Source organism: Miniopterus schreibersii (genome assembly GCF_964146895.1).
Source record: "Miniopterus schreibersii genome assembly, chromosome: 2".
Lineage (NCBI taxonomy): Eukaryota > Metazoa > Chordata > Mammalia > Chiroptera > Miniopteridae > Miniopterus > Miniopterus schreibersii.
The window spans coordinates 124,091,437-124,113,271 of NC_138102.1; the positions used below are offsets into that span (position 1 = coordinate 124,091,437).

At 43.1% G+C, this 21,835-nt stretch overlaps 1 protein-coding gene across 1 annotated transcript; it reads right to left on the reverse strand.

Moving 5' to 3' along the window:
• Positions 1 to 339: 339 nt before the first annotated feature.
• On the reverse strand, positions 340 to 16,991 carry GLIPR1 (GLI pathogenesis related 1). Its single transcript, XM_081128770.1, is given in 7 exon segments — positions 340 to 449; positions 452 to 577; positions 680 to 706; positions 4,896 to 4,981; positions 8,441 to 8,550; positions 15,104 to 15,349; positions 16,746 to 16,991. Coding segments are annotated over 7 exon segments (795 nt in total). The 5' UTR covers positions 16,920 to 16,991; the 3' UTR covers positions 340 to 423.
• Between the last annotated feature and the right edge of the window lie 4,844 nt (positions 16,992 to 21,835).

Below are 21,835 nucleotides of genomic sequence, written 5' to 3' on the forward strand. Positions count from 1 at the left end.
ATTCCTTAATTACTATTCTATTCTGAGTCCAGGGAAGTGATAAACCGGAAAGACCTCTAATTGCACGTGGGTAAAACCAGATTATTTAGAATTGAATCAGCGCACAAGTTATGTAGAAATGTTTATACTAAAGAAGGCCAGTGGAGTTATTTAGAAGCACCTAAGTCTAGCTCACTCATTTAAGGTTACTTACTGAAAGTCACAACGTGGCAGCCTTGAAACAGTGCTTATTCATAGAACATGGGAAGTAAAGTGAGTTTATCCTGTAGAGTGAGGACGTTAAACAGTTTCTTCTTTTGGTTATGGCTTTCTTGCAGCAATGTGGGGTTTTTTCTGGAATGTTTTAAAATTAGAAACACACCCAATTGTTATTTTTAAAAAGTCATATATAGGTGAGTTTGTAAACTTTTTTTCTGGATTGTATTAGTCCAAAAGAATTAAATGAGGTATTTGTACTTGACCAAGATGGTAATAGTAGCACTCAGGATTAGTATTGGTGGACTAACAGCTAAAAAAAGAGATAGGTGTTTATTCCGTGAATATATCGGCCAGTCTGGATACACAATAGAGTAGTAACCTGTGAAACAAACATACAGTATCCTCTTAAACGTTGTTTCTCGTAATGCAGTAATATAATTCACAAAGATCTTAATGAAACAATTAAGATTAGTATACATACGTGTGAGTTTGTCTCGCTGTGGGTTAGCTGTAAAGTCAGAGAAGAAAAAATTAAAAAGAGTAGGTACTGGTGAGACTTTTGTTTTAAAAAGCCAAGTTTCTAATTGTAATCGTTAACTGTTGCTTTGGCTTTATTATAGTGATTTTTCAAAGGTTACTTTTTCAAGATTTTATTTTACTAACTGTACTCGATGTTTTTAAAGCAACTTTTTATATAAACTTTGAACTTTTTATATACCACTACTGTAAATGGAAAATCACTTTATATACCATATTTAGCAAATGAATACAATTAAATTAAAAATTAAAACAATTTTAAAATAATTAAATATTAGTAATAGTGTGAGCAATTTTAAAGTAGTTTTCCTGAAAATAAATCCTTCTCTTAGAAGAATGATATTATTGATGATCAGTCAGTAAAAGAGATAGTGGCCTCTCTCATCCATTCCAGTATGTCGGTAAATTACAAATAGGGTATCTGGCAATCATAGTCATAATTACTACCCCCCCTCCCTCATACTGAGCTTTATTCAGAATTTGACATTAGACCCCTAGGAAGAAAACTCTGCCTCTGCCTTAGCCTTCTTGATACTTTTTATTAGACACCTTTTGACACCAGATCTGCTCCAGCTGTTGTTGGACTCCTGTGATGGAACCCAAAAAAGGAGCTGGCCCTGTGGGTGCTGGTGAGCATCCCGATCATCACACCTGTCACTGGGCATTTTCTATGGCCAGTTACTATGAAGCTGCTGCTCCTTTAACTTTTCTTGGCAATTATATCTGTGAAATCAAGAATGGAATGTGCTACTTATATTTTTTCTTACGTATGTATTCTTTAAATGTTAAATATTCGACTTCAATATTGAGACAAATGTACCCATGCACTGAAATCTTGTGTACCATCCAGTATGCCCAGCACATTTTGCAAAGTCATCCTGATTTGGCCCCGATGGGTATTTATTGAAACTACCAACAGTATCTAGAAGACCACAAAGGAATTTTTTCCTTCAGTATTTGCCATAATTTGTCAAGGAAGGAATCTGTTGAATAAAATATTTTATTCTAACCCTTACCCCCCATGCAAGTTAGCATGTGTTTTCCCTTTATCTCTCTTAAGAGCCCAGAGTCTCTTTCTTTATTGGTAACTACAGCCTCAGCTTTCTGAATTTTATTCCCCAAGATTGGACACCATCTTCAGCTGGATCTCCTATATCAAAAGTTAAACTCTAGCAGTTTTCTTCTTGTTAGCATTGTGTTGTTACTAATTAGCTAGGTTTTTTTAAAGGAAGGTGGGGGTTTTTTTTGTTTGTTTTTAGGAAACATGCACTCTGTTAATGCTTATTTGCCAGTCAGAATAGGCACTGGCTCAGTTTGAATCACTGATTTTAAACAGAATTGTTCATGGGCATAAAAACGTCACCTAAAAATGTGGACATTAAAAAACACCAAGAGTAAACTCTAGATTTGGAATTATAGGGAGGATGCTTTGGGAGATAATAGGAAATACTGAGTGCTGCTGTATGCCAGGCCCATGTTCTAAGAGTGTGTGTGTGTGTGTATTTTGTTTGTTTGTTCTTTTGAATTGCTTCGCTCAACCTGTGAAGAGATCTATTATCTACATTTTATTATTGAGGAAATAGGCCCAGACAACTTTCATTTTGGACATGCTTCTGTCTCAGGCTGCCTCCCTGTGTTTGTTTCTGTGTCAGCTAGAGCTGCTACTTCTCCCAGTGGTAGGGTGGCCTTATGTAGTAGATGTCCTGTGAAGCCCGGTGGTTCACTCTCCCTGGTACCTGAGTTGGGTGGTCTGGTGCCTGGTGAGTCTGCCCTTTGAGTGCGTCATTTGTGGGGTGGTACTCTAGTGTGGTCTGAAGCTGGCTACCAGGTGTGTTGGCTTTAGAGCCTCTTGGGAGGTGCAGGCCAAGATCTGCTGCTTCCTGTGCCCTGCCCGGGGCCACCTGGTTTGAGGTACAAAATGATCTGCAGTTGTTTTCCAGCTGTGCTGGGCTTGGAGGCGCCTGGGAGAGGGTAAACTGTGAACCAACTCTAGCTGCTGCTAGTGCTGGGCCTAAGGCCACTTAGCAAGAGGTAAGGGGCACCCAAGGTCAGATACTGCTTGTTTGGGGTTTGTGAACCTTTGAGAGATTTTAGAAACGTCAGCAGCATGAGAGAAGACAGGCCTCTTGTATGGAAAAGTCACTGTAAATGACTTGGGTGGGGTGGGGTGAACAGCGTTAGCCAGGTTGATGGAGACTCAGATGTGGTGCCTATGTGGGCCTGCAAAAGGAGGTCTCAGTAAAGAAACAATGGCTTCTGCCAGAACTTTTGTCTGGGAGAAAGCTGCCCCTCCAGCGCTTGCCCTGAAGCCAGATAATTCATTTCCTCTCTGTATGTCTTTGGTGTCTTTTGAGCTTCCTCCCCAGGCCTGGATGGATGTCGGAGGGAGTAAGTCCATGTGGGCCCTTTCAGAGGAACATGCCTGGGACTCCAGCAGCCCTCCGGCTCCCTCAGCCACAATCCCCACTGGTTTCCACAGCCAGAAGTTACGGTGACCTCACTTCCTAGCACTGGAACCCAGGGCTGGGGAGCCTGGTGTGGGGATGAGACCCCAGCTCCTCAGGGGGGCCTCTGCAGCCAAAATATCCCATCCAACTTTTAACCCCCACACATGGGTGTAGGACCAGCCAGTTCTGAGTCTCCTTCCCTCCTACCAGTCTCGATGTGGTGTCTTCATCTTCTGTATATCCTTAGATATACAGAAAAAATTTCAGTTATATATAGAAGTGTCCTGTTCAGCTAGACTTCACACTGTTTTCGATGATGGCTGTTCTGTAGTTGTAATTTTGATGTAGTTGTGGGAGGAGGTGAGTACTGTGTTTACCTACTCTGCCATCTTGACTGGAAGCCTCGGCATATTGTTTCTAAAATCTATGGTTTTAACTCCTGGTATAAAGACTAACTTGTAAAAAAAAATGTGTTGTAGCAACAAGAAGGGAAAATTCAGCTAATATATTCATACTCTGAGATTTGTTGCACTTAAACTACACCTTACCAAGTTCTCGTAACAAAACTGATATGAGTGAAATAAGGTTGAACTGGGGAGAAATGACTGGCTCAGGAAGCTGGTCAATGAAGTGTTGTTGCCCTGGCTGGTTTTCTCAGTGGTTAGAGCGTCGGCCTGCGGACTGAAGGGTCCCGGGTTTGATTATGGCCAAGGGCAGGTACCTCTGTTGCAGGCTCGATCCCCAGCCCTGGTTGTGGTGGGTGGGGGAGGGAACCAACTGATGTGTCTCTCTCACACTGATGTCTCTCTCTCTCTCTCTCTGAAAAGCAATGGAAAAAATATCCTCAGGTGAAGATTAAAAATAAAGTGTTGCTGTTCTTGGAGTAAAGATGAGAGTTAAGTGTTTACATCAGGAGAAAGGGAATGAGCCGTCTAAAAGAATTTTATAATTTATGCAGTTAAACTCGGTCCACTCTATCCTGCCTCTGCTCTAAGAACCCCACCCGGGCCCTGGAGCTCTGGGAGTTCAGTTGGTTACAGATCTGGACACAAAAGTACTACAGGATTTGCACAACTCTAATAGCTTAGTTGAGGTTTCCTTTCTTCACATCATGGGAAAAAATTTAAAAACATACTGGGATGAAAAGGAATGTGTCTGGAAGAGGAACCATAAATAAACTCGTGGTCAATTATGGATGATTATTTCAAAATTACAAAGCAGAATTTTTCTAAGACATTTGGTAAAACATCCTTGAAGTTGCCTTCATTGGCTTTCTACATCGTTTCTCACTAGATGCTGTTTTGCTAATTTAAAAAATGCCCCATTACAGCTTATTTCATTTATTCTACAGACAAAAATGCAGCCTTGAGTGCCTTGGACAAGTATCACAAAATTCAGAATCCTGTTCATCTGGATAGCTTTGTTACACAAGTGTTTTATCTTGCTGAAGTTAGCATATCTTTGGTCTGTAGTTTCCAATACCATAGTGTCGTATGGATTAGAACTAAATAAAAAGGGTATTATGTGCTTCCTTAAATTTATCTTAAACATATATTCATTCCTGGGAAAAGAAGCCATTGGTTTGCTTGCTACCTGATGCAATCTTCCTGAATATAGCTATGAGGCTAAAGCAAAGATTTGCATTCTTAACTGTAGAACGTTAAAATAGCTCCAAACACACTGTATTATCAGTAGATTGTTTCTTTTACTCACCACACAGATTGTCCAAACAATTGTCATTTTGGGGGCAAGCACTGCAAGTGGGTCCTTTTTTATATGGCCAGGTGGGGTAATTTCCTCTATAAAGTAGAAGAAAACTGTATCAGGAGAGATTGTTTTGTTTTTCAATTGTAATTTATTGTGAACCCTGGACTAAATCCATAGGGTGGAGGTCCACAGATTCAGAGGGTTGGTGAGAGAAGTGGAGAGAGGCAAGCAGAAATGGAAGCCTGTTAATAATGAGTCTGTTCTGTGTGCCTATGTCTGTGAGCCTATATCTTAATTTACATCATCTCATTTAATCCTTAAGACAACTCTGGCAGGAAGATATTTTTATTTCTATTAGGAAACTAAAACTCTAGAGATTAAGTAATTTGCTCCAAATCACAATACGTATCACAGTATATATTGGAGTCAGAATGAAACCCACATTGGTCTGGCTCCAGGGCAGTGCTCCCTCTAACTGCCTGGTTCCATGTGGTTGTTGCCGTCCAGCTGCCCATCTTAGAAAAGGTGAGTGCCCTAGCCAGTTTGGCGCTGGTTAGAGTGTGGCCTGCACGGGCCGGAGGCAGCCAAATGATGTGCCTCTTTCACATTGATGTTTCTCTTTCTCTTTCCCTCCCCTCTGGAAGGCGACGGAAAAAATATCCTCGGGTGAAGAGTAATTAAAAAAAAAAAAAGGGTGTTGCCACCTACATTGACTCTCCTCAGTCCACAGCCTCCATGGCTTTTATTGGACAGGAGCCATTGGGCTGGAAAAACACCTAACGAAAGAAAATAAGATATGGGGGGATTTCTAAAGTGCAATTTGCTTTCACATAAAAGATGTGATATGAATAACATAATAATTACTGAATACTGATGCTAGACACTGTTCTAATGAATTAATCTCATCCCTGCGAGGAAGATACAGTTATTTATCCCCATTATAAAGCTAGAGATTGATGCACAGAGTATAAATAATTGACCAAGGTCACAGACTAGAGAGTAAAATAATATCCAAACATTTTATATCCCCATGAATATCTTGAGAGTGAAATGAGGAGCTGTGCCTTTATTTCGGTGAACTTGCAGTTGCACTAACCTTCTTGGAACTCTGCTTTGGGAAAGGAGCTCCTTTTATGCCACGGTACCTTTGGTAGCCTGGTGGGGCCTATGGACTCTTCCTGAAAATAGTTTGTTTTTAGTGAAGAACAGAAAGTTCTTAGGATTATAATGGAAACTAAATTGAAAGTTGTCAAAATGGTAAAAATATTTGTGGTATAGTAATCTGTGTTTATTAAATATTAGATAAGATCAAGCAGGGAGTCTACATTAATTTCAAAGTGATGAATAAAAACTAATTTGAGATGATCTGCAGTAACTGGGATGTGATATGAAAATACCTGTGATATTTACAAAGATATAATAGTGCCAATACAAACTCACAGGTGTTGCTGACGAGACTGGAGTGTTCCCTTCATTCATAATGAAATGTTACTTTCAGTAGAGGGAGTGAAAATACGGTGTTACTTTTTTCTAATCCAAGTTCAGGGACTCCCCTCCCCTAATACTATACATTTACCTCCAAAGTTAACTCTCCCCCTTTAGAAACATTATATTAACATCTAATTTCCAACCCGAAAATATATTTCCTAATATATTTAAAATAAAAATATATATCCAAATATATGTTTGGCTCCAAATTAAGTTAGTTTCAGAAATTAGATTTACCCTCATGCTTACTGTACACCATGGAAAATAATCATACCAAGGGAATGTAGTGGAGATTCTGGTAACAATTATAAAAGATTTCCAAAATGACCAGCCGGTGTGGCTCAGCGGTTGAGCATCTACCTATGATCCAGGAGATGGAGGCTTGATTCCCGGTGAGGCACATGCCCGGGTTTCGGGCTCGATCCCCAGCAGGGGGCGTGCAGGAGGCAGCAGATCAATGACTCATCATTGATGTTTCTCTCTCTCTCTCCCTCTCCCTTTCTCTCTGTGAAATCAATAAAAACATTAAAAAAAAAAAAAGTCCATAATGTACATTAATCATCAGAATATCTTTCATTGTCAAAAAGCACGGGTTAAGTTCTAGAATGTTTTTAATAAAATCATTTATGCTACTTCATTCTTTGTCTAATTGTGTATTCCAAACTATAAAGAAGAGGGGGAAATGGCTACTTCAAAAACAAGCTAAAAACGGGCAGTTGTGAGTTCTAGGGAAATGGCAGAACTCATCTTGGGAGAAACATGCTCCTGGGAAGGCCTGGATTTGTCCAGGTGGGACAGATTAAGACAGAGGGCCCTAAAGTATCCTGCCCAATAAAGAAACAGGAAATTTTTGTGTTTCCCTTGGTAACCTGAGAGAGTTAGGGCCTGGGGATCTAGAAAAGAAAAAGACCTTTTAAAAAAAGATTAACTAAGGGTTCCGAAGGCAGTGGTGACCAAGGTACACTAAGCACTGCGCTATTTGATAGTCAACATTGCCGTTCCCTCCTCTGTGTTACAATCCTCTCTTCCACTGGTGCAGAGTGAAGGCCTGTTACACAGCGTAGCCTTGCTCATTAGGCCCCGGGGAATGGAGGAGAGAATTGTACCTGTGCTTGGGACAGTACAGATCAGAGAGACCTGGAGCTGCCAGGAGGAGAGGGGTCAGACTGTCCTGAGCAATGGAAACAAGCTGGGAGTGGGACTCCAGAGCCGGAGGACGGGTGTGACCCTGAGGAGCACCGACTCCGGAGCCAACAGCCCAGGGCAGAGTCTGGCTCTGACACTTGCTGACTGAGGGACCTCGGCAGCCTGTCCACTCTCTCGGTTCCTTCCCTTTCTTATCTGCAAAGCAGGCTAGTAACAGAGCTGCCTCAGACTTTGTGAAGACTAAAGTTACTGCATACGAAGCACTCGGAGCAGTTCTTAGCGCGTGAGCAGCAGTGTACAGAAGCATAACGACGCGGAAAGCGCTCATGGTATAACTTCCAGTAAAAAACAAACATGTATTTCCCCTGTGATCTCCGTTTTCTAAATAGGTGTGTGACGTATAAGCACAGGTACGTCAGTTTAAAGGAAGGTGGGGGAGAGAGAGGTCATATGTCTTCCCCATTTTCCAAAGGAGACAAATTGTATCCATTTGAAAGCAAAACTGTCAAAAGTAAATGAAGTAAGTTATATAAATAGAGAAATTCAACTCAGAGTTATTTTTGTTTTGACAATTGTGCAAAAATTGCCAAGTTTTTAATAAACCAGTAAGTATAAACTAATACCAATCCTCTTATTTTGTGGTATTATTACCATATCCAATTAATCTGTGTCCCTGAAAACATTTTAGTCTTGCTACTGTTAAAAATGTACATATGTATTTATGTAGTATTTATAAAGGGTGCATATCACCCCACAAACACAGAAATATATCAGAATGTTAATGAAGTAGATTTCTAGGCAGAGGAATTAAGGCTAATATTAATTTTGTTTTTTACACTTTAGATTTTCTGTAATGAAGATAAATACTTGTAAAATAGAATTGGAAATTTTTTTTAGAGGTTGATTTGGGCACTTACGCTGGTCCATAGTTGCATATAAAATGTGCAGCATTGGGAAAAGTTAAGCCTTCAACTGTAGGACAAAAGTGCACCGCACAGCCAACTTTGTAACTATCCGCCCAAACAACCTGGAAGAAAATAAGAGAGAGATATAAAATGAACATTTGTTTATGATTAGACCTTCATAAGCATGGGGAGGTATGTTCACTCTAGTGAGGTAGAACACATACCACCAAGGGAAGTTTTAGGTGCTCAGAATTCAGGTGGAAACAAAACTTGTAAATTATTAGTGTGTGTGTGTGTGTGTGTGTGTGGAATAAATATATAAAGAATAACTAAGATAATTTTTGACAGTTGGTGCAATGAAGAAATAAAACAGAGGATAGGGAGTGACTGATGGGGAGGAGGGGGCTGCTTTACCTTGGGTGTTCAGGGAAACCGTCTCTGGGGAGATGGCATTTAAGCCAAGACCTGAAGGTGGGGGGCAGCACTCAGTGACTGTGCAGGAGGGCTGTGTGACAGGAAGAGCACTCACTCCATGCAGAAGGGGCAGGCAGGCGGCGAGGGCCCGAGGAGGGAGGCAGCGGGCAGAACAGAGCTGGGGCTGAATGAGGGAGCGAGATCCCGAGGCAGTGAGGTCAGAGGCACAGGAGCGGTCACAGGGAGCCTGGTACGCATTTGAGTGACAGGCTCTTTTCCATGTCTTAGATCCCTTTGGTTGCTATGAAGTAAATGGACCGAGAAGAGCAAGGGAAAAGAGGGAGGGAATTTGGGAGGCTGTCTCGGTGGTACCAGAAAGAGAAGATCACACTTGGGTGATGGCAGTAGAGCTCCTGAGAACTGATCAGGTTCATGATTCAGCTCAGACGTCAAGCTGAAAGGATTTCCTTTAGTTTGAGTGTGGGGTTAAGGGGAAAAGATAAAAATCAACTTAATGTTTTAGGCCCGAGCAACAATCACTGAGATGGGGGACATCACGGGAGGAGGAGGATGGGTGGGAGCATGGACCCGGACTCTGTCCAAGCCATGTGACTTTGGAGATACCCATCAGATGTTGGAGTGCACATGATTCGGCCGCTGGATAGAACCATCTGCAGCTCCAAGATGTGAATCTGGAAGACATGTGACTGGGTCAGGCCACATAGGCAAAGAGAGCAGAAAAACAAGTGAGAGCAGGGGATCAAGAACCACCACCAGCAAAGGAGCTCAAAGGAGTGGTCAGTGACACGGGGGAAACCAAGGACAGAGCCAGCTTCGGGGAGAGGGAGGGACCCTGTGATGAGAAGGGCTGTACACCTGGTTTGATTCAATGCTATCGCACATTTTAGCACCTTTAGTGGCACTTTTCCCTTTATGTTTGAACAAGGGGCCATTTTCATTTTGCACTGGGCCCCACAAATTACATAGCTCATTTTACCATAGTGTTTGGTGTCACAGAACCTAAAGGAAAAAGTATTCAAAGAGCTAGTATCTGGAGCTAAGAGCCAGCCATTAAAAGTATTTTTTTACAGTAATACCAAATTGCATTTTAAATTATTTTTACCCAAACTTTTTCATAACTGTGACAAGAACTGTGCTGAATATGGGAGATATAAAGGTGAATGAGCTGGAGCCAGTGGGTGCCTTCACAAAATGCAGAGAAAAGCTGTCATGAAGCCATTACATAAGGTTTTGACACTGTGCAGGGGAAGCAGAGGGAGCTAAGGGAGTACCAAGCATTGGGCCCTGCCCCAGTGCGCGAGGTGGAGCTGAAGCTGGAGGGAGCTGGCCAGAGCCTGCAGAAGGCTTCCAGCAGAGGGCAACATCCCTGTGAACCCAAGGTGAGAAAGACGAGGCCGGTGGGGCTGCGGAAAAAGACCAAGTTTACTTGAAAAACTCAATAATAAAAACCAGTCCCTGGGGAGAGTACAGCGTGAGGGGAGAGGGAAGCTGAGAATGGGGTCTGAGCTTCTCCAAGGCTTCATGGTGGTGCAGGAGGCGGGGGAGGGCTAGGAGGTGGTTGGCAGAGACTAGGGAGGCAGCTGCCCTGTTCCGCCTGTCCTCATCTCTGGTTTCACAACTGGGGAGCATCTGGGAAGGTAGCTATTGTCTCCCACAGAGGAGCAGCGCTCTCCTTTGGCAAGGACTGCCCCCTCCCTGCTCTCTGATCCAAGAGGGGTGTTTTCCCTTCACATCTCAAGGCCCAGGAGCCTCCTACAGATTCCTGTTGTATATTTTTTAATTTCTTTGAATATGATAACATAACTATAAAAAAAATAAGAGCTACTCATTGAGAATTTCCCCAGTGCCAGGGTAATGTCAGTCACTTTGCATGCAACATCCTGTGTAACCTCATAACAAGTCAATAAATGGGCAGTGCCCTGATTTTTACAGAAGAGCGTTGAAACCTAATTCTACTTGACCAGGAAGTACTGTGAGGACAGTCCATGCCCTAAACAAAATACCTTCAGTGTACTTTCCCTTTTAGCAGAACCAGGAACGGCTCTCTATACCTTTCTCACAGAAACGCTGCATTTGGGGAACTCAGTGGGGGCTGGCATGTCTCTCCTTTAACAACTCCTTCCCACCATCTTCCCCTTTCAATTCTCAGTATTCGTCTATCTGGCTCATTATCAGGAGTATAGTTACCTTGCAACATATAAAAAGCCAGCTAGAAAAACTGTGAAATGTATCACACTTCCTTTGTTTCTGGGAAAGTGTAAAAAAACAAAAATTTCAAGAGGGGTGGGGTGGGGTAGGGTGACTATAGAAACAAAAATGAGGCCAACAGCGCCATCTAGTGGGCATCCTCAACCCTACCAAACCTAAGCGGCTGCCCCGCCCAGGTGCTAAAACAAAACTATTCCCAAACTTTACAAAGCTGAACTGTCAGCAACAAAATATGTAATTTAAATACTTACTCTCTCATATTAATATACCAAAATTCTTCCACGATACAAATCATCTCTCATGAAGACGGCTAAAGTGTTAACATTTTAAGAAGTATCATACCTTTGGGAGGTAGTGATGAGTCTGAACCTATTGTCTTTACACAACCACCTCTCACAGGCCAAAATCTGAAAATAGCTTGCTTTTTATTAATAGAAGATGACAATCAGTGGGAGGTTATAATACCCACGTGAGGTGGTATCCAGCATGAATTTACAGTGGCTACTGCATAGTCTTGAATCTCCCAGCACAGTTTCGCTCAAGCAGAGCCCTCTTCCAATAACCAGCTCATGGAAGAAATATAATCTTTGTTTAGTGCATACTAAGTACTAGCTAATTTACAGGCATTGTATTATTTAATGTTTACAACATCCCTGGTCTCTGAATCCCAGCTCTTCTTACTGACTAATTGACACTGGGAAACAACTTCTTAACCTTTCTGAGGCTGTGTGTTCATAGATGGAGACAGTGCCTGTCTTACAGGTTTGTGGTGAGAACTGAATGAGATATTAAACATAGAGAGCCAAGCACCACACGCACTTAAAAAGTAATTGCTGGTGGTGCATCTGCCCTGACCCAGGGGTGACTGGACATGCTCCCCAGAATGAGGGTCCCTCCTCTGAAAGGGGGCAGAATGTCTCCTAAATAGAACAGGTTAGGATCACTTAGCTCTGACACCTGTATGCAATGAAGTGGATTTTAGGATATGAGCTTTCTCATGTCCAAAATATTAGCCCTCCTTTCCCCTCAGATGTAAGGGGAAAATTTACAAGGAAGCTCAGTTAATACACCTTGCTGACCGATCTTGAGATAACTCGTGTCTGCACTTACATTAATTTAAGTAATTTTAAACACCTTGCTGACCAGTCACGGGCGAGTTCTGGCTCAAAATGCCAGTCAGCAAGGTGTCAATCTTGGGAGGGCCATGTCTAAAACCTCAGGCCTCTGTGACATCAAATCAAGTTTTGGTCCCCTGGAATGACAGACATGGAGTGTCTTAACTTGCATTGTTTAAGATTCTTTTGTCCATTTATCAGGCTTCTGATCTCTACATATTTGATGTGCTAAGCTACTGGCCATTCTTCTGAAACACCAGGCTCATGTGTGCACATTGTTCACTTTCTACACCTTGTTAGTTTTGCCTGGTGTGCTCTTCCCTTTCCTTTTCATCTGACAAATTCTCACTCAGTATTTAAGAACCAACTCATATGTTTCCTGCTGTGTGACTAACTCCTATGTCTCCATATCTCCCCTTTTCTGACATGGCACCCTGTCACCTTCTCCAAATGGCACTAACCGTGCGCTGTTAAATGTCGATTTACACATGTCTCCCCAAAGAAGGTCAACTCCTAAGGGTTAGGGTCATTCCCACCTGTGTCCCTCATTCCCTGGCTCACTCCTCAGTTCTCCTCACTCCCTACTTCTCCCCAGTAAAGTGTTAGCGCATAAGCTATTGTCTCAGGTTCTGTTTTTGAGGAATCTAGACTAAGACATAAGACCAGTGCCTTACACAGTGCCTGGTGTAGGGTAGATGTTTAACATCTGTCCTGTCCTCAAACTGACAATTATTTCTGGAGATTTAAACACCATACTGCACCCTGGCTGGTATGGTTCAGTGGTTAGAGTGTTGGCGCATACACCAAAGGGTCACGGGTTTGAGTCCTGGTCAAGGGCATGTACCTGGGTTGCAGGCTCGATACCTGGCCCTGGTCGGGGTGCATGCAGGAGACAACCAATTGGTGTCTCTCTCACATCGAAGTTTCTCTTTCTCTTTCTGTTTCCTTCCCTCCATCCCCCTCCCTCCCTTCCACTCTCTCTCTAAAAATCAATGGAAAAAATATCCTCTGGTGAGGATTAACAAGAAAGAAAGAAAGAAAGAAAGAAAAAGAAAGAAAGAAAGAAAGAAAGAAAGAAAGAAAGAAAGAAAGAAAGAAAGAAAGAAAGAAGGAAGGAAGGAAGGAAGGAAGGAAGGAAGGAAGGAAGGAAGGAAGGAAGGAAGGAAGAAAGAAAGAAAGAAAGAAAGAAAGAAAGAAAGAAAGAAAGAAAGAAAGAAAGAAAGAAAGAAAGAAAGAAAGAAAGAAAGAAAGAAAGAAAGAGGAAGGCAGGGAGGGAGGGAGGAAGGAAGAAAGGAAGAGGAAGGAAGGGAGGGAGGGAGGGAGGGAGGGAGGGAGGGAGGGAGGGAGGGAGGGAGGGAGGGAGGGAGGGAGACTATAAGGCATAATGTTACCAGGTACCTCTTGTAGGCAATCTGGATTTAGCTTTCTTGTCCTCTAGGACTTGTGGAAACCCAACAAAATTTATTTTCTGGTTAATTTCACTCATAAACATAAACCAAAATTGATGGTTTATGGAATAGCTTTAGGAGAACCTTATTTATATTTCCAAGGAATGGACTGATGCTACTGATGACTTCATAGCCCCTCCTCGCTTACAATAATCGTGAGATGAAAATTTCACTGAAATCCGTCCTGTCCTTTTCATCATCTTAATCTCCTTATAACTTTGCCAAACTTGTTTTACCTGTAACAATACCAGTGAGGTCAAAGGCTTTATAAGGCTGAACTATACTAAGGGTTTTATCTAATAACATTTGCTCTTTAAAAACACCTAATATTCCAAGGGATCGACCTTGTTAGCAATGTGTTTGCCACCATGCCTCCTTTCAACATATTCTTGCTCATTCAAACCTGTCAAATATAGACTAAGTACCTTTAGTTCTTGGTTTAACAAGGACTGCGAGTAAACAAAAGTAAGTAAACAAAACCTGCCCAGCAGGCAGACAGCTCTGGTGGGGGCTGGGGTTGGGGGTTGGGAGTGTGGAGGGATTGAGCATAAAAGAAAAAAAAAGACAGAGAGCGGACTCATGGACATGGACAAGTGTGGTGATGGGGGGGGTGGAAGAGGCATAGAGGGGTAAGTGCTGATGGGAAAAAATTAAATTTAAGTTAAGTTAAATTTTAAAAAAGAAACAAACCACACACACACACACACACACACACACGTCCAGTCGTCCAGTCGTCCAGTCGTCCAGTCTGGAAGGCAGCCTGTCAAGAAGATGCTACCTAGGGACTTTCCATAAAGTTGCCAACTTGAGTTAGGGTTAGGAAGCTAAAACCAGTTCAATAAAAATAAAATAGAATAAAATAAAATCTCAGTGGGAGGCTCTGAATGTGGCTTTGGGACTGATACTATCGACTTTGCGGGGAGAGCACCACAGCATGGTTTAACAAGTTTACATGTTGGCCTCTCCATAGGGACTGTGCCTGCTGTTCTTTTTTTCTCCTTCTGTGGCCCTTGATAGGTTCTCGATCCGTGTTTGAAAGAATCAGAGGATATAAAAGTATCAATTCTTATTGATACTTCTGTCTGAGAGGCTTATTTCTCCCAATTTTGTACTTCCAAAACAACGGCCTCACATTTTATAGAGCACTCGTACTTGAAATGCACTCATAAGGTCCTTTGATTGCTGACAAGTGGAATAAAGCCCCGCGGGAAAATAGCTCTTCTCAAAATTATTCAAAGCCTCGGTGGGCCTCGCATTTCACCCATGTCCACTTAACTAAACTTTTCAACCACTGCCTCCTCTGGTATTGGAGTCTGTTCCATTTAGTATTTATTTTTAAGAGTAAACCTGTCACCCTGTCTAGTATTTACAGATGTACTAGCTTCTTGTATATTTTCTTAACACTAGGTTCCAGTTTTGTGCTCACTCATGAGAAAATAGTTTCAAGAGAATATAGGGCAGACCCTTACCTGAGTGTAATGGCCGCAGACCTTATTGCATTTCCGAGTCTTGAAGTCATAGTACTGAACTTCACTGTACCAGTTTGTGATGGCTGAAGACACAGAAAAGATGGACAGAGACCCAGACCAGAGGTTTTCTCCCAGTGAAGTGAAATTTTGGTGCAGCCTGTGGGGTGGCTTCAGCTGTGTATTATGTGAAAACTGACATTTTCTTGCCCATGCTCTTGCAATTTGGGCTAGTGCTGGGTCCCACGTCTGTAAAAACAAATATTAAACAACCAGAGGGTCAAGAATGGAACCTGTTACCCAACAACGCAACGGGAGTGAGCCGAGTGGGAACTGAAATGGGGAATGAGGTGTGATGACAAGAACAGAGAAGGAACCACTGCACAGGCGTCCACTATGTAAGTACGGTCTTCAAGTAATAACCAGGGCTAGTCGGAAACAGGATCGCCTAGTTTCATGGAATTTGGAACCTGAATGACTGTGCCACTGAAGACCTACTACAGGTTTCCCTCGCTATCCGAAAGCAGAGCAGACCTATGTCTGAAAACTGTAGTAAGCCAAAATGGTGTAAAGCGAAAAAGCAGTTACCTTAGGACACATCCTGCCAACATGTGCCCAGCACAGATGGAAATAAAGCACAGATGCTTACAGACACCGGTCCCACGCAGGGCTTGCTGCTGAGACCGTGGGGTTCCCGGGCTCGGCCGCCGCTCTCGCTGCTCAGGGCGCGCTGACTCTGTCCCGGCTGTGCAACGAGCACTGAACGCTCTTTTTGCTTTTCACCTTTTTTTTATAAAAGCAAAATCCTCTTCAGGTTTCTTTCCGTTGAGAAAACAGCTAGGAATGTAAGTCTTTTTTTTTTTTTTTCAATCCTCACCCGAGGATATTTTTTCCATTGCTTTGCAGAGAGAGTGGAAAGGAAGGAGAGAGAGAGAGACACCAAACTGAGACATTCCGACTGTGGGGGGGATCGAGCCTGCAACTGAGGTGCCTGCCTTTGGTTAGAATCGAACCCGGGACCCTTCAGTCCGCAGGCCTGCGCTCTAACCACTGGACAAACCGGCTAGGCAGAATGTAGGTCTTTTGTAAAAGCAAAGTGGTGCAAAGAGAACTTTCAAAAAGTGAGGGATACCTGTATATGCAAAATACTGAGTGCTGTTTTACATATTTTATAAAATTTAGTAACCACAATACCTTATATCTTAAGAAGCTCAGAAAGGTTAAAAAGCCAGATCAAAGCCACAGAACTAGGATTCAAACCCAAACCTGAGTGAATCAAAATCCTGTTTTCCCCACACTCCATGGTTCAGTACTGGGTAGGTCACAACAAAAAATACACTTAGAGGCAAAACAAACAAAACCCCTAACAAAATTAAAAGGGAAGAAAAAGACAAAAAGAGAAGTGCAATCTACTTATGCCCAGAGGTAAGGAAGTGTCCAAAAAGAGAAGTGAAATATATTTGCTGAGCTGTTGACAGACAGAGCTATGCTGGGTTTGTTTTGATCACAGATTGTAAATTTACTGAGCACCTTAATCACAATTAAAAAAAAAAAATCACTTACGGTTACCGAGGATTCCCCTCCAAAATCAGTACACATTAGTTGTTTTTGACTGACTTATGCCACAAACAGATATTTTCCTTACCATGTACAGCATATCACTGGCTGCCGGCTTCACCTCTGATCTGAGCTTGTTATGAACGTGAACACAGTCTTTGATAAACGTTTCATTGTTGATATCTGGCAAGCTATTTACTGAATATGAATAACTGGAGACCACAGAAAGCATCCAGGCTGTCATAGCAAGGATGACTCGCATGCTCGCTCTGTCTGGTGCGGAGCCCTGGGAGGCTGGAATCCGGAGCCACTGCAGGTTCTGAGAGTGAGTGTGTCTCTGTTTTACAAAGCACAGCCTACTTCAACTTTAAGAGATCAGAAAGTAGAACCCGTGACAAGTTTGACGATATGGGTTTCGCCATATATGGTTTGCTGCTTTTAACCCTATTTTCAGTGGTTTTCAGTGACACAGCACCTATTACAACATAGATTTTTATGAGGCTGAGTCAGACTTTTGTTGGAGTTGGGGGTTACTTCCAAAGGAAACTCTGGAATCTCCAGAAATAACAGTTTCAATTTTTACAGAGGTTCTGGCAGTTAAATAAAAACATCTCTCTTACTTGTAGAAATGTCTTGCAAAATGCTTTTTTAAAATTTTTTTTGGGGGGGGCCTGTCCTGTGTGGCTCAGTAGGTTGAGCACCATCTCCTGCACCAAGAAAGAGGACTCCGGTTCAGTTCTTGGTAGGGGCACATGCTGGGTTTCATGTTCCATCCGCAGTAGGGGGAGTGCAGGAGACAGCTGATCTTTCTCTCTGATGTTGATTTTTCTTTCTCTCCCCTCCCTTCCTCTCTCTGAAATCAATAAAGACATATTTAAAATAAATAAATAAATGAATAAATAAATAAATAAATACATGATGAGCAGCCCTAGCGTCCATCAGTAGATGAGTGGATAAAACAGCTATGGTACATTTACATAATGGAATACTACTTGGCAGTTAAAAAGTAAAAAAAAAAACTTACCCTTTTCACAACATGGATGGACCTGGAGAACATTACGCTACATGAAATAAGCCAGTCAGAGAGAGACAAATACCATATGATGTGGAATCTAATGAACAAACTGAATTAACAAGCAAAATAGAGACAGACTCAGAGAGCAAGCAGACAGCTTTGGTGGGGGTGGGGGTAAACTGGGGTCGTGTAGGGACTGAGCAAAAAGGAAAAGAAAAAAAAGAGAAAAAACTCATGGACACAGACAACAATGTGGTAATTGTGGGGGGAGGGTATGGTGATAGAAAAAATTAAATTAAATTTTTAAAAAACACCTTTTTTGGGGCTCATATCAGCACACAGTGGTTGGAATGTTTAGTTAACATCATAAATTGACCTAGATATGTCTTTTTTTTTTTTTTTTGTGAGGATTAATGAGATAATGTCAGTTTGTTTGTTTTTAAATTTATCTTTATTGTTGAGAGTATTACAGGTATCCCATTTTTCCCCCCAACTGATCCACTCCACTTCGCTCCCACCCCCTTCCCAGGCCTTCACCCCGTTATTGACTGTGTCCATGGGTTATGCATATAACTTCTTTGGTTAATCTCTTCCCACCCTCTACCCCCCTCCCCTCTTCCCTCTGAAATATGATCATCTGTTGCCTGCGTCAATGTCTCTGGATCTATTTAGTTCGTCAGATTCTTTTGTTCATTAGCTTCTTCTTAAAGAAAATCCTTCAGCTTTTCCTGTAGTGCTGGTCTGGTGGTGATGAACTCCTTTAGCTTTTTCTTCTCTGTGAAGCTCTTTATCTGACCTTCAATTCTAAATGATAGCCTTGCTGGGTAGAGCAATCTTGGTTGTAGTTCCATGTTTTTCATCACTTTGAATATTTCTTGCCACTCCCTTCTGGCCTGCAAGGTTTCTTTTGAGGAATCAGCTGACAGTCATATGGGTGCCCCCTTGTAGGTAACTAATTGCTTTTCTCTTGCTGCTTTTAAGATTCTCTCTTTGTCTTTAACCTTTGGCATTTTAATGATGATGTGTCTTGCTGTGGGCCTCTTTGGGTTCCTCTTGTTTGGGACCCTCTGCGCTTCCTGGACTTGTAAGTCGATTTCTTTCCCCAGGTAGGGAAAGTTTTCTGTAATTGTTTTTTCATATAGGTTTTCAATTCTTTGGTCTCTTTCTGCCTCTTCTGGCACCCCAATAATATGAATGTTGGGCCTCGTGAAGTTGTCCCAGAGGCTCCTTATACTATTTTCATATTTGTGGATTCTTTTTTCTTTTTGCTCTTCTGGTTGGGTGTTTTTTGTTTCCTCATGTTCCAAATTGCTGATTTGATTCTCAGCATCTTCTACTCTACTGTTGATTCCCTGTAAATTATTCTTCATTTCAATTTGTGTAGTCTTCATTTCAAATTGGTACTTTATTATGTTATCGATTTTCTCAGTTATTTCCCTAATAGTCTGCTTAAACATCCTTATAACCAAAATTCTGAACTCTCTATCTGTTAGCTTGCTTGGATCTATTTCATTCAGTTCCTCTTCTAGAGATTTCTTCTGTTCTTTCCTTTGTGACATGTTTCTTTGCTTCCACATTCTGGCTGCTTCCAGGTGTTTGTTTCTATGTATTAGGTAGAGCTGCTATGTCTCCTGGAATTTGTAGAGTGGCTTTGTGGAATAGGTGTCCTGTAGGGTCCAGTGGCTCAGCCTCCCCAGTCACCTGAGCTGGGCCTTCTGGGTGCTCCCCTGTGTGGGCTGTGTGCACTGTCCTGTTGTAGTTGAGACTTGGTTGCTGTTGGCATCACTGGGAGGAATTGACCCCCAGACCAATCAGCTGTGAGGACCAGCTGCAACTACAGCCAAAGAGCTGCTGTGCGGAGCTTTGGTGTTCACCAAGTGCGCCCCCTGAGTGTGTCACTCGTGGCTGTGGTAGGGTTGTAATCCAGCGTGGTCGAGTCTGACCACCAGGTGCACTGTCTCTGAGGCCTCCCGGGAGGTGCAAAGTCAGCCTGTGCCAGTGCCTTGCCCAGGGCCACCCAGCATGAGCTACTCAGCAAACCGTAGTTGGCTGCTATTTGTACTGGGCTTGGAGGTGTCCAGGAGAGGCCAAGCTATGAGCCAATGCAGCTGCCGCTAGTGCAAGGCCTGGGGCCACTTATCAAGCCATATGGGGCCTGCTGCTGCTTGTTTGAGAAATTTTAGGAAAGTCCTAAGTCGAGAGGCCACTTGCACAGAAAAGCCCCTGGAAATGGCCTGGATGAGCTGCAGGTGGGGAGGGGCGGGGCCTCTGGGAATCACGGGGCGGGGCCAAAGGTGAGAGTCAGGTGCTGGCCATTCAAACATGGCGCCTGCCTGCCGGCTGTGTGTGGGGAGGACTCGCCAAAGGAGCCATGGCCTCTGCCAGCCCTTCTGCCCGGGAGGAAGCCGCCCCTCCAGCTCTCGCCCGGACTTCAGGCAGGTTAGTTCCTCCCCGAGTGTCCCAGGTCCTTTCAGGCTGCTGCCCGGCGCTGGGCTCAGAGGGAGCGTCCGAGTGAGTCCGTGCCGGGTCCTTTAGAGGAGCTGCTGGGGCTCCCGCAGCCTCTGCGACCCTCAGGGACAGTCCCCGCTGGTTTCACAGCCCGGAGTTGTGGGGATGTCTCTTCCCGGCCCTGGAGCCCTGGGCTGGGCCTGCTGTGGGGCTGGGACCCCTCACTCCTCCAGGAAACCCCCACCGCCGAGATTCCCTCCCGGGTTTTAACCGCGGCACCGGGTGTGGGCCTGCAGCACATCTCCCGATTCAGCCCCGCTCCGCCCGCGTCTCCGCCCCCCCTCCTGGTCTCGATGCTCCTTCAGCTCCCTGGTTGTGGGGCTTCTGTTCCGCCAGATCTCAGGAGGCTCTGAGTGACGGCGGTTCTGTATTTTAGTTGTCATTTTGATGTGGTTGCGGGAGGCGGCGGGTGCAGTTGTTACCTACGCGCCACCTTGTTTCTCCCCTGGATATGCCCTTTTAAAGACATAATGAGCTTTCTTATTTCTTGGAGAGAAATTATGTATAATTCTTTACATCCCTATATATCCCTCTCTGATTATATTTTATAAATATTTAGGCTCCAAAAGGCTTTTGTCACCCATTATATTGAGAATGAGTATGGGTGGGTGGGAATGGACAAAGATAAAGAATCCAGAAAGGGAGAAAGACTATAATATTTACCAACCAAATACAAACTGTCTGTGTGATAATACTTTATACCATAATAACTTGAAATAAGCCAGTTTTATGTATGCCAGTGTGTACAGTTAACTCTATCTAATTCATATCCTATGAACAACCAGAAATCTACACTCCAAAGGCAGTTTAAGCACTTCAGGATGGTTATGGAAATAGACACCAGAGAGTTTGTTCATTATATTAGGAAATGTTCAAGAATAATTTCCTCTGGCAAAATGAGTAGTATTCAAGATGATGGCTTGTAGGAAGATGGAACATGCCCTCCTGCCATTGCATAAATGGGGTAAAGAAGAAGCCAAGCCCTGCTCTTGAGAGACCTGTCACAGAGGCCCCTGCCCCTGCCTGGACTCAGACCTGGCTTGAGACCTGGCCAGTCCTGGCTTCACAATGTATTTCAAATGAGCCTGTCATACAATTGTATGGCTGGAGTGTTGAAGGACAGAAAAAGACTGTGTTTCTAACGGTTTGCTAGTGAATGTTTAGACACTTAGCAGCACTTATCCAAGACTTCCTTTCGTAGTTGCATACCATCAAACGTTGAGGTTGAGGGGGGAGGGCGGATAGCCTTTGACTAACCAACTCCACTGCATGAAGCTACCTGTTTTATGAAAAGAACCTGACTCTGGAGGCTGTGTTATTCAGGTCAGTTGGCAGCAACGATGACAAGCACTGCGCTGGGATTTTTCCATATTCATTATCTCACTATGCTCTCACAGTAACTGTGTGAGATATACATTATTATCTCTATAGATAACAATACTGAGACAAAAGGAGGTTAAATAATTGGGCCAAGAGCATGACAATAGTAAGACGTTAACATAGGGTCTGTCTGATTGCAAATACTGTTTTCAGTGTTAAGAGCATAGTTTTTAAGTTGTTCGGGTTCAAATCAAGTCCTGTGTACTGGCTGTAAGACTTTGGGCTTCTTACTTCTCTGGGCCTTTGCTTCCATATCTGTAAAATTGGGATAATAA